The 13,208-nt window shown below is 40.1% G+C and overlaps 2 protein-coding genes across 2 annotated transcripts; both read right to left on the minus strand.

Annotated features, from left to right (window-relative positions):
• Positions 1-962: 962 nt before the first annotated feature.
• LOC135556858 (pancreas/duodenum homeobox protein 1-like) lies at positions 963-1,817 on the minus strand. Its single transcript, XM_064990287.1, has 2 exons — positions 1,466-1,817; positions 963-1,228 (listed from the first exon to the last, which is right to left on the minus strand). Exons 1-2 carry the CDS (start codon positions 1,815-1,817, stop codon positions 963-965), a joined length of 618 nt encoding a protein of 205 aa, XP_064846359.1.
• Positions 1,818-8,265: 6,448 nt separating this feature from the next.
• gsx2 (GS homeobox 2) lies at positions 8,266-9,615 on the minus strand. The gene is made up of 2 exons (XM_064987471.1): positions 9,222-9,615; positions 8,266-8,982 (listed from the first exon to the last, which is right to left on the minus strand). Exons 1-2 carry the CDS (start codon positions 9,613-9,615, stop codon positions 8,642-8,644), a joined length of 735 nt encoding a protein of 244 aa, XP_064843543.1. The 3' UTR covers positions 8,266-8,641.
• Between the last annotated feature and the right edge of the window lie 3,593 nt (positions 9,616-13,208).

A 13,208-nucleotide genomic window follows, 5' to 3' on the forward strand; every position in this document is an offset into this window, starting at 1 on the left:
CAACCCAAAGATGGCTAGTTCGAATCTCAGGACAACTTTAAAATGCTCTCTAATTAGCAACTTTTCAACTACTTACTACATTTTTATCTACTTTGCAACTATTTAGCCTCTTAGCTAACCCTACCCCTAACCTTAACCCTTTTAGCTAACCCTTCCCCTAACCCTAAACTTAACCCTTTAATCTAACTCCTAAACAAACCTAACTTTAACCCTAACCCCTAGGCTAGCTAGCATTAGCCAGCGAGCTAATGTTAGCCACCTAGCCACCTAGCTAGAATTCTTAACATATCATACATTTTGAAAATTCATAACATTTCATATGTTGTGAAAATTTGTAACATATAATAGGAATTGCAATTCATAACATATCATATGAAATGGGTGATGGACATCCACAAATTAATGCATACCATATGAAACATAACATATAGTAACTGGGGTATCTCTGATTTATGTACAGAAAAATACGAAATCCTCTGAGACCAGGTTGACTCAGAATATGGATGTTCTTCCTATTTCGACTTCAATCTATTCAACACAATCATTCATTGATTCATACATGGATAATGAATTATGTAGGCCTATCATGCTTTCATCAGAACATGCAGGTTTAGAACCCAGTAAACAAGTGATTCATTTATGTAAACTGTTGTATGTCTAAAATAAATTAGACAATAAATTCCGAGTGAAACAAATGGGTGATCTTATCCATTTCAATTAAAATGTTAGATATTATAAATCAATGTGGAAACTACTTAACATATTACTTAGATATGCACATTAACTGTATAAATAACTTAATAGCCCCCCAACTTCAAATTGTAAACTGTTCATTGAACCTCGGAATAGGCCTAACGTAGGCTATAAAGTTTAAGGACATACAGTATATGATTTAATAGACGAATGCAAAAAAGTATTCGGCATAGTTTTCAAACCCAGGGTCATATGATGCTCCAAACGTTTTAGCAATTGTTATTGGAACTCTCCGGTTCGTGGTGGTCAGATTTTTTTATTTTTTTCGTTTCTTCTTTTTTCCACTTCATCCGCCGGTTCTGGAACCAGATTTTAATATGTCTCTCCGTCAGGTTGAGTGTGGTGGCCAGTTCATATCTGCGAGGCCTGGAGATATACTTGTTAAAGAGGAACTCCTCCTCCAGCTCCAATAACTGAGCCCGGCTGTACGCGGTGCGGCTCCGCTTGTGTTGGTCTGTGTTCTCGGAATGACTACCTTAAAAAAAGACTATACAAGGTTACAAGGAGTGTAGCTATTTTTTTCAGTTAATTCATCTTGATTTGTATGCATGTTTACTCTTATACTTTAACCCTATTTATTCTAGGTTAGGCCTAGTTTTGATGCCTTGTGAAACCTTTGCTCTGCTCCCTCATCTCTCATTTAATTTCAATATTGACATGCAGATAAAACAAATATTGTAATAATGAAGTAGCCCCAAAGTAGCCTGCTCACCTGTGAGTGAGTGATACGAGTGAACTCTGGAGCTCCTCATCCAGGAGAATGACAAGTGTCCCAGGGACTCTCCCCCCACTACTGGGCTGTCTCCTGGATGGTAGTCGTCCGGTACACGACGCTGGCCTGTCAGGTATTCCTGGGTCTGACCAGGGCTCGAGTGCTGACAGGGAGGTAGATCGTAGGGCAGTAAAGTCTCCTTACTCTGGTGTTCGACAGAGGCACAAGCGGGAATGGGGATCCGTACCTGCTCGGTGTCGCCGCTGTAGCGGCAGGCGGGCGGGTTATAGTCATACTCCTCCCGTAACGGCAGTTGGAAGCGCCCACCATCATAAATACCCGAGGTATCCATTACTGAGCAAATTTCCCCAGCGATAATGTTTAGGACGTTTATGTATGTCCCTGCTATATATCCTTCAAGTGAGGCCACAACCTGGAGTGCACTTATGAGTGCATACCTGACCCTAGTCACGTGACGGACACGAAACGAATAACTGGGCTATCGGCCTGTAGGGGCTATTACATTACGGTGTTTGGAGGTCTAAAACATTTCTGGGTTGGGATTGTTGTATAGTTCTTAAAAGAGCCATCCCATTTATGGTTCTTCAGAGATCCTAAAATGGTTCCCCTATATCACTCTCAATAACCTTATTTGGTTCCAACTTGCAACTTTCTGTTTAAGTGTGTACTTACATATGTTCCCAGTTGTTCCATAAATGGCGCTGGTGTTATTTTATCAGCTAAGCCAGTCATGGTGAATGACAGCTTTACATACAGTATTTACAAAGGAAATACATTAAACACCCCTTTGAGTACGAAAGGTGGATGAAGTAGCCCTACATTTCATGCAACAAGTCATAGTGAATTTAGCAATAGAATACGGTTCTGTAAGACTACATATAGGCCTCCAAGAATCTGTTCTTGTCGAATTAATTTTTATAATGTGAATATATTATTCCATTTAGTAAATATCAAGCATGTCTGATTTAGGTATAATCTTTTGTAGTTGTTCAAAATGTGCACATTTTTACCAAACAAATAGGCTAAAAGGTAGAAAAAAGTTTCGTGTTTCAGGTTAAAACAAACATGTAGGTTAACATGGCTGTAAGGCCAGTAAGTTTCATGTTGGGATTTTTAAATTTGTGATTCATGAAAATAACAGGTTACATTTAGCATCAGCGCAAACCTTGGTAAATCTGCCTGCTTTAGGGTTTTAGGCCTTGTTTGCATATTTCCCAGGGTGCCTTACAAGAGAATATTTGAGTTACAAGTACCACCCATGACTGTTGTTTGCTAGTTACAGAGACATGAGCGTTGAATTCATTCATTTTAATTCAGTGGCTATCACTAAAGAATATGTTTTCTTGTTAAATTCATGTTAAATAAAGGAAACTAATGGTCCGAAGTGATGATGTTGCCATGGAAATTAAGTTCTTCATGAGAATACATATTTCATAAGGCTTTATTTTGAGGAATCAAGTTTTACCCAAATACAGTGGGCTGAATCTCATTTCACAGGCCATATCAGTACTGCAAATCGCATTACGCTCTGTTGTAATGTGATGTCTGTAATCCTATTGGGTTCCAGCCAGAGCGGGGACATCCAGCGTTCGGAATATTTCTTCACCTTAATAATGACTGCCAGGGTTGAGAAAACAGAGACATGAGACGACCTTAAAGATATAAATTGGAGCAACCATTTCAGTAGCGGGTGCAATAAATCCATGTAACAAATTTGATTTTTTTTAATAATGTTATTTATATTTCAGTAGCATAGGATTAAGTAATCAATCAATGTGCATGAAAAACAAAGATATTGAAACAAAGAATTCTAAATATCAACCTGCATGCTGGGAAATACAGGTAACTGCCCAAAAAAAGGAAACACCAACATAAAGCCACCACGAGCCAGAACAGCTTCACTGCACCTTGGCATAGATTCTACAAGTGTATGGAACTCTATCGGAGGGATGCGGCATCATTCTTCCATGAGGAATTCCATAATTTGGTGTTTTGTTCAGCCAGGTCACGTCCATCCATGTCCGAGAATGTCGGTAGAGGGCGTGGAAACTGGCCACTAGGGGCAACAGTGAGAGCTATTAACTTCAAGTAAGTTTTGGTTTTGCTAGGTAGTTGACAGGGATGGCAGATAACAATAAGCATTCCAAAGTTTGAGTCCAGCAATAGAAACCTTAACCCTTACCGTAACCATTCAGAGTTAATGCCTAACCTTAAAGTTAAACACTTTGAATATTGATGTTTGAGAAACATGGATGAACGTCTAATTCTGACGTGAGACTGTGAGAGCTGGTAGGTTTTGTTGATGATGGTGGAAAAATCTGTCTCAAGCCTGCTCCAAAATCTCCTATAAGTGTTCAATTGGGTTGAGAGCTGATGACTGAGACAGCCATGGCATATGATTTACGTCGTTTTCATTCTCATTAAACCAATCTGTGACCACTCATGCCCTGTGGATGGGGGCATTGTCATCCGATAGGGGCATAGCCATGGTAGCCAAAATAATGGCTTGCTCAGCATTTTTATACATGACCCTAAGCATGATGAGATATTAATTGTTTAACTTAGGAACCACACCTGTATAGAAGCACCTGCTTTTATTATACTTTGTATCTGTTATTTACTCAAGTGATTCCATTATTTTGGCAGTTACCTGTCTGGTAATGATGGAGGCGATTTTGGTTCAACTCTGGTTATTAACACCACCACTGGGGTTATTTTACACCACTGTGTGTTAATTTAACTCTTTACAGTGTTAATGTAACTACTGAATCATCACTAGAAATGTTTAACTGAAAAATCAAGTTAACACTGGCCAATTTGTTGTGTGCTATGAAAGGGACACATCTGCAGGCTTCCATACATTTCAAGAACCTTTTAGAATTCATAAGAACCTCAGATGCCATGTCAAGAACCCCACACTTAACTCAAAGGTTCTTTATCTGTCATTGAAAAACAATTGAAGAACTTTTACTTCTGTCAGTGTAGGGTAGTGATTAGGAACAATGTCACACACACACACACACACACACACACACACACACACACACACACACACACACACACACACACACACACACACACACAAAGACGTGTGCCATTATACAACTGAATATAACAATTGGCCTATAACATCTCTATTCTGGTGGTATAGTTATTCATAAGTCACTTGAGCTAAAGTACATCACTCTGCATCAAAATAAGGTGTTATCATTATTATGTTGCAGTGGTCTGCAATTTGGTCTTTCATGAAATGTATTTAATCGATATCATCATATTCAGTTCATTGTCCTCTGTTTTGTAGAGCTATATTAATTTATTCAGCCACTAAATGATAAGAAGCAACTCTAATCCAACAAATGAATGGACACTTTAGAAAAGGCACATTATGAAGAGCATGGCTAAAGTTACTGGCACATATTGTGTGGTGACCAGGATACCACTAGACTAAGTCATCAATGACTGCATTGATGGGACACGTGTCCAGAATTCACAGTTTCATCACCATTTGAAACAAGCAAGCTCCTCACCGGACACTCCTGGCCCCTATAGGCTACGCAGGTGTAACGGATGTGAAACGGCTAGTTTAGTTAGCGGTGCGCGCTAAATAGCGTTTCAATCGGTGACGTCACTTCTGCAAGGGCCGCGGCATTTGTGGAGCGATAGGTAACGATGCTTCGTGGGTGACTATTCTTGATGTGTGCAGAGGGTCCCTGGTTCGAGCCCGGGTACTATGATTCTTGGTCACTCGAAGACCTTGGACTCAGAAGAGAAGGTTGTCACATTTATCAAGTGCCAGAATTGTACTTCAAATCAAAAATCCAAATTAATTCAAAGTTTACTTGCAGATTCATGACCATAGCAGAGGTTTCCACGGGCAAAGAGAAAACGGTTTATCACGGTTTATGATTTAGGCCAATATGCAATTTGTTTAAAGTCATGCCACAGGAATTTACACAACTGCTTCATGCTATTCCTTTTATTTGACTATAGTCAATAACTTGACTGGCTTACACGACTGTGATGGTGTTTTTGAGAGTTTCGTTTGTCTCCCCAGATAGTCTTGCCATGGCCTGAAGGTATAATAAACATGAGTTTCAGGCTATTATAGTGGGCTGACAGTTCGAGGTCAGGGCCGTGAGTCTGAAAAGGGGGAGACTTTCCCCAAACTGCAGTTCCTTTGTTAATCAGTTTTAATGGGCCGGTGGTCTTTCACTCTCACACCTGCAAGGGGTGAACTCTAATTTGATTAATAGGAACTTCAATATATATTCATTAGGTGGCTTTCCCTCGATAATATATGATCACCAGCGGGATGTGAAAAGATACCATTTATTCCTGGTCTGAATGGACCTGCGTGGGACCAAAACTTCACCTGCTTCCCTTCTCAATTAGGAATGTATCCCAAACGTCGACTCAAACGAGTTAAATTAACCGTTAGATAATTTCCTATCGCCTTTCCTACGTAATCCTTCCATTTACAGCGTGCCCCTTCAATTTACCATAAACTGAAAGGTTCAAATAGTGCTTAATGAAACAGTGACCAAATCGTTCTCTCTCCATCCGAGGAACCCTGTAGCTGTCTCTTCAAAGCCCCCAGAGTCTGCAGCCGTCGGGGGTCCACTGCTAAATGCGAGTCCCAAGGCAGGACAATCTAACCTGTCAAAGCCTTTGCCCAGTTCTATGTATCCTTGTTCTGTGGTTTCGAAGGAATTGCAGCATAATCAGCCAACGTGGGACTGAAACAGCAATTAAACTCCGTTTGGTCAAGCAACATAACATGGACGATAGAAGCCTAGCTAGTTTAAGATGAATGCACTAACTCTACATCGCTCTGGATAAGAGTGTCTCTTAAATGACAAAAATTGAAATGTCTATTATCCCGGGGATTAACAGGACATGGCGTTGTGGGCAGGATCAATTATAGGCCTAGTACTATATGTAGCTACTGTTCAAATAAAGCCCAGATATCAATAAAAACGTAATAATAATGGTGGTGCTAATAATAATTTAAAAATAATTAATAACGAATGTAGGTCTACTTAAATGGAAACATAACAAACATATTTATTTAGACTTTTGTTCAATTTCAGATGACCAATTTTAAATTATATTAGGCTTAGGCCTGCCTACGCATTTGAGTCTGAGTTGAAATAGGTCAGTTTAGGTTACATGTTAGTTTTCTCTAATGCTTTATATCATAATTTGACATTTTTTAAAGTTGTCTTATATTTTTATAATGGGAAGGGGTTGATGAGAATGTGTGTGAGTGAGAGTTGTTAAGTATAGAAAACAAGTGAACTCTCATTAAGTGCCAGTATAGTTCATGAACAGTGAATGAACTCTTTAACAACCTCCTCAGAGAGGGACACAACAACGTGGTTAACCCGAGTAGGAGCACCCCCCTGTGGGTTGGACATTGCATACCCTAGTCCAAGGAACTGACATTTTTAAGAATTTTAAACCATCGATTCTTGATCTTCTTCTTAAAATGAGTATAGATTACTAACCTTAAAGTTAAACACTTTGAATATTGATGTTTGAGAAACATGGATGAACGTCTAATTCTGACGTGAGACTGTGAGAGCTGGTAGGTTTTGTTGATGATGGTGGAAAAATCTGTCTCAAGCCTGCTCCAAAATCTCTTATAAGTGTTGAATTGGGTTGAGAGCTGATGACTGAGACAGCCATGGCATATGATTTACATTCTCATCAAACCAATCAGTGACCACTCATGCCCCGTGGATGGGGACATTGTCATCCGATAGGGGCATATAGCCATGGTAGCCAAAATAATGGCCTGCTCAGCATTTTTATACATGACCCTAAGCATGATCTACAAAACAGTTATTGACACAAGCCGGTGCACCTTGCACCTACAACCATATCCGTTCAAGGCTTAAAAATCCTTTTTAACCTGGCTCCTCCCTTTCACCTACACTGATTAAAGTGGATTTAAAAAGTGACATCAATAAGGGATCATAGCTTTCACCTGGATTCACCTAGTCAGTCTATGAGATGGAAAGAGCAGGTGTTCATAATGTTTTGTAAACTCAGTGTACATAATGGAGGAGGGTTTCCCAACTGGCAGCCCGTGGGTAGTTTTATTTGGCTTCACAAGTTTTCTGAGCAAAGAAATATAACATAAAGACTAAAAATCAGCTCCAATCGATTTTAATTTGGGGAATCTGTTCCCAAGTATTCCCACGCTTAATAGACATACGTGATCACATACAAATGTAAGCAATGGTTATGTTTTAATCAAACATTCTGTTTGCGTTTCTTGCGGTCAATTTGCAATCTACGAATTTGTAATTATTTTACCACGACCATCCACTCAAGAAAACAAATCAGCCCGCGACTGAATAGTTGAAGATCCCTGTACTAGAGTATCTTCCTCAGGATGTAAGTTAAGGTTAACGTGGATGGAAATCTGATACTGTTTATCTTAGCGTCTCTGGTCACCTGCCTGTGATGACGTCCAATATGCTCTTTGAAATGGTCTCATGATAAAATGTGTGTAATTATTATATTAAATTAACATTTTAGTCAAAATACAGACTAAACATACATTTCTTGACAAATATATCAAACACAATAGCTCTACTAATATGCTATGACGATAGCCTGTAAGGATTACATCAATGATCCACCACGCCAACCCTTAAAATAAAAATGTTTTGTCTGAGATACAACTCACCAATGTTTTATTAGAATAAATACAAATATACATATTATATACACATAATAGTCTACTATGTACATACAATTTCACGTGGGAAAATAAGAACTGAAACAGAGTGGATCAACGGCCATCATATTTACACTGATAAGAATGATATCAAGCATCGTATGACAACCACTGAGGAGGTACAACTTTGACGTTGGGTTGAACCCTGAAGGATTTAGCGTCACTGTTTTAAAAAAATGTTTCAACAAATAAAACATGTATTCACAGTTAACTTAAAATGAACGTACGAATAGGCCTACATAATGTAACCAGGGGAAACCAAGGATATTTCCAGTACTTCTTCTCAGACTGAAAGTAGCATCTCATGGCCCGGAGGTCGTCTGGTGTTGCAGAATTCGTGATGAACCATGGTAGACTAAGTGCCAGTAGTGTAATGGAAGTCTGTGCAGTGACAGTCTGAGATGCCCTCAGATTGGGGAGATATGTTTCTCCTCTGACGTTGATGCTGGGGATAAAGATTCATCGTCTTCAGACCTTGGGTAATCCATGTGACCGCTTGCGCACTTACAACCGTTGTGCGCGCTCCTCTGTGTGCCCTTGCCCTCCTTCTTGTGTTTCACCCTCCGGTTCTGGAACCAGATTTTCACCTGTTTCTCCGAGAGGTTAAGATAAGTTGCTATTTCAATTCTTCTGAGCCTGGAAAGATACATGTTGGAGGAGAACTCCCTCTCCAGTTCCAATAGTTGCGTGCTTGTGAAAGCCGTGCGCATTCTCTTGCCATTCTGGATGTGACTGCTCTCAGAGGCGCCTGATGGAGACAGGACAACAATTTAGCCAACCATTATAGTTCTATTCCAAATTTCTAACACTGCAGTACATGTTTTATGCAATACATTGCATTGGTTTTACTGTGCGTAATTGGATATACTAAATAACTAACATACATGATGTAGTGGTTCAATTAAAATGTGTCGCTCTAATTTCAAAGGTTGAATTGACAGGTTGTTATATTGCAGATACAGGTGGTCAGAGAGCACATAGTCTTACCTATGGAGAGACAGTGGTAACTCATGGGGTCTGTGACGCTGTACATGGGCTTGTAGACAGGCGTGCAGACAGGGCGTGCAGACGGGTGCGCAAGTGGCGGAGACTGTTGGTGGTGTGATATCCTCTGACAATATTGGGGCTCCGCTCTCGGGAACTGACTCTTCAGCATCGAAATGCCGCTGCGGGGAGAGTGGAGGTGGGACGTGACGCAAAGCGGGCAGACGCAGAAAGTGCCGCTTTTCCTGGACGGGCACACTGGCGCGGTGACCGTCATCATGGTGGGCGAGTGCATACTGATGGGGAAGAGAAAGTCTTGTCGTGGATGCTCGTTAAGAGGTATGGGTCGCACCGTGTCCTTGATGATCAAAGAGTCGACATAAAATGACCTAGACATGGCTGCAGAACGATACGCGGTCAATATTGATCCTTGCACAAGATGTTGGCCGTTTTGTCATCTGAAGCCCTCGGGATCTCGGAAGGTGCTTATGTTTGATAGTTAAACAAAAGGGACCCCGGAGAGGGCTGGCCCTAGCGTCACCCACGTGCGCACCCGGCTCAGTATGCTCTTCTGCAAAACCACGTGATGCCTCAGAGAACTTCCAATCAAAATTTCCACATTCGCTAATTTTACCACAAATGAAAAGCCAGGTTAATAACAAGTCACACAAAAAATATAATGTGATTGAGCAAAGTTAGTTAGCAAAGTAATATGTATCTAGTATCATCAGCTGCCTTGGTGACGCGTGGGTGACCCATTTCGTTACACTCCCAATAACATATGCTGACCATGTGTATGTGACCAATACAATTTGATTTGATTTGAATAGTGCGCACTTCTGCAATGTTTCCCCAAAAATTGACTGTAGGGCCTACACCTGTTCACGTTCGATTCAAAGGTGAACTTGACCGATAGGTTACATCTATTCATATAAGAGTAGGTCTATAGATAAAACTTAATTACAAAGATCTGAAATAGCCTATTGGAGTTGAAAAGCCCCAACCACCATATCAACCACTATCATCATATCAATCGTCAGTCTCTAAATACAGCTCTCAGCAAACTGAGATACAAAAAAAAAACGCATTATCATCTAGAATGTGAGCAGTTGCCTTAGGGCTAAGGGTGAAATTTCCAAACGAATTATAATTCTGGTACTGTATAACCACAGACTTGATCGTCCATAACACTGTAGCAGGTTATTCGTTTTGATACAAAATTCCCATTATTGAGCAAATTATGCTTAGATATTTACTTTATAATTAACATAATTGTATTGCCCTATCCTTGTATATGGTGACAATAAGCGTACGTCTACTTTATATGTGAAAGTTTATTTGTGGAAATGCTATTTAAGGTTGTAAATCTCGTGACTAAACGGACAAATAATCACACACTGCATGCGTCCTTTTGGTAAATATTTCGGGTCCAACGTTTAAGAATTATGAATGCCTGCAGTCTGGGTGGTGCCTATATAACAGTGATTAGGATTCAATTAGAAAGTGTTTGTTATGGTGGGTTTATGCCGGGTAAACAGGCAGCTATTTCAGAAATAAATTAATCCCTTATCTTGTGACAATAATTATCGAGTTTGATCTCCAGGCGGGTGAGTCACCAGTGGGTTTAACTTCTACTTTCATCTGCGGACAAACGCCTCGAACCTCCAGACAGAGCGCGGGAAGGCGAGCCGCGCGCGCCCTTTGCGAGTTTTAATGGCGCAAACATTACAGGTGCAAACATCCATTTCGCCTTTTGATCAAACAAATGGTAAGTAGGCCTACAAGCTACAATAGTTCAGTTTAAGGATTACAATACGGAGGTCAAACTGGACTGACTATAAACAGCACCACGTTGGCTGCACATTTTCCAATTGAACTATGTCTCCAAGATCATACACTTATATTTTTGTGGGGTTTATGTCTGTTTTGCTCTATGTGTAAATTAGCTTTATAGTGAAGGGAACATGGTCAATTCGTTGTCTGTGTTTTTCTGCTAATTTGGGGGAGCAACCAGTGGGTGACCAGTGCTGATACGAATTGGCATCTTTAAACGAATTAGAATATGACTTTAAGATGGAATAAATGACAGAAAACAAACACGTCTGTCACGCAGACTGTAATTGCTATAATAAAGTGAACACAGCGTATGACACGAGAGGCGCTCTGGATTGTTATGGTACGGAGAACGGTTTCAAATGAGAGAGTGAGAGTGATTTTAAATATATATATAAGAAAGAAATACAGATATACAGAAAGAGAAGAAAGAGAGAGAGAGAGAGAGAGAGAGAGAGAGAGAGAACAAACCAGCCGGAATGATGTGTGGCGCGCGCCCTCATCACACCATCTTAGCTCCAATATTCTTTTTCCAGAATTGTGCAAGATAAAATGTCATTGTCTATTAAGTAATCCCACAAATGAGATCCTTTATGAGTCTATAATGAGCTCTAATTGCCACGACTAGTCGAGCCACGTGGAAGGGTTTAGCAGGAATTAAGCCGCTAGGTACAGAGCACAGGCTGTTACCTTGCCATTACTTTAATAATTCGAGGAGAAAATTAGTCCATTTAAGGGAAAAATCCTTTGATTCTTTTTATTCTGCTCGGGGTGACAGGACTACCTACAGCTTTGTCCGCTTCAGTTAAAAAGCGGGTGCAACAAATGGGACCGTTACCAAATTGCCCGCTTAAAAACGTCAGAGTGAAAAGAATGTCAGAAATCCACAAAGCTCCAAGAGCTTCACTGCAATGAGTTCCCTCTCCCATGTTGTGAGGAAACTATATACATAATCCAGCAGCCGTTATTGCAGACAGACCCATTCAAGTCATGTTGATGTGGCAATTAATCATGTACCCATTCAGTATAATGAAGATCAAATTAGTATTAATAAATCACACTTCAAGAATGAATATACACTGCTTAGTCCTACACATATTAGCTGTTGATATTTTCCTCTCAGTGGGAAGATAAAACCCGTATTTGCTTGTGTGTGTGGAGTGGACACAACGCTTTGAGTTTCTCAAGAACAAAAACACACACATGTTAAAGTGCAGTGCTGAGGCAGTCCCTCTCATTCGCAGTCTTATGCAGAAGTCCATTAATGTTTTGTTGAACAAGCGTCATTAACTTGTATTAACGCCTTTTTACAAAAGCTGCATTGTTACACAGGGCCGGCTTGCGGCCCATCTTGGCCAATACAGTGGGTGATTTCCCCCTTTATTAGTAACCAGGCAACAGATCCTGAATAGCAACACTCGGGTCCTCAATATAGTTTTCAATGGCGATGGGAAAATGAACAATGATCCTGCGGACAACATAATGGCGCGGAGTGACTTTTCATTAACAATTACTTCGTAAATGTGAATAGCAGCTGCAGTGGCTACTCTCGATCTCATGGGATTCAGAGAAAAGAGAGAGTGAGCGAAAGAGACAGTAGGAGGAAATTCAATAGGATTCTGCAGGAGTCCGGTTGCACTGAATGTGGATTCTAATTTATATCTCAATGAATAATTCGATTTCTATGCAAAAATGAGTTATACATAATTACACAAATAGCGTGACGACCAAGATTAAATAAAAACTTTTCTTTGAGCGCATCAGACCATCCATTCGTTTATGCCATGAGAGAGAAATTGGGATATTTTTGTGCACAGAACATTGGGATAAACGTTATTAGGCCTAAATCTGAAGCAAAACCAGGGAGAACAACAGCCCCCTCGCATTTAAGCGATGGAAGGTCAAGGCCGACCGCGGTACTGCAGGCAATGTTTTATTATTATATGTACAGTGCCTTGCGAAAGTATTCGGCCCACTTGAACTTTGCGACCTTTTGCCATATTTCAGGCTTCAAACATAAAGATATAAAACTGTATTTTTTGTGAAGAATCAACAACAATTGGAACACAATCATGAAGTGGAACGACATTTATTGGATATTTCAAACTTTTTTAACAAATCAAAAACTGAAAAATTGGGCGTGCAAAATTATTCAGC

This window comes from Oncorhynchus masou, chromosome 15 (assembly GCF_036934945.1).
Source record: "Oncorhynchus masou masou isolate Uvic2021 chromosome 15, UVic_Omas_1.1, whole genome shotgun sequence".
Classification (NCBI taxonomy): domain Eukaryota; kingdom Metazoa; phylum Chordata; class Actinopteri; order Salmoniformes; family Salmonidae; genus Oncorhynchus; species Oncorhynchus masou.

Excerpts from the sequence above, each read along its gene's own strand:
- gsx2 (XM_064987471.1), bottom strand. The coding sequence starts at position 9,615 with ATGTCTAGGTCATTTTATGTCGACTCTTTGATCATCAAGGACACGGTG. Across the intron at positions 8,983-9,221 it reads TTACCACTGTCTCTCCATAG|GCGCCTCTGAGAGCAGTCAC; the intron begins GTAAGACTATGT and ends TGTCTCCATCAG.
- LOC135556858 (XM_064990287.1), bottom strand. The coding sequence starts at position 1,817 with ATGGATACCTCGGGTATTTATGATGGTGGGCGCTTCCAACTGCCGTTA. Across the intron at positions 1,229-1,465 it reads CTCGTATCACTCACTCACAG|GTAGTCATTCCGAGAACACA; the intron begins GTGAGCAGGCTA and ends TCTTTTTTTAAG.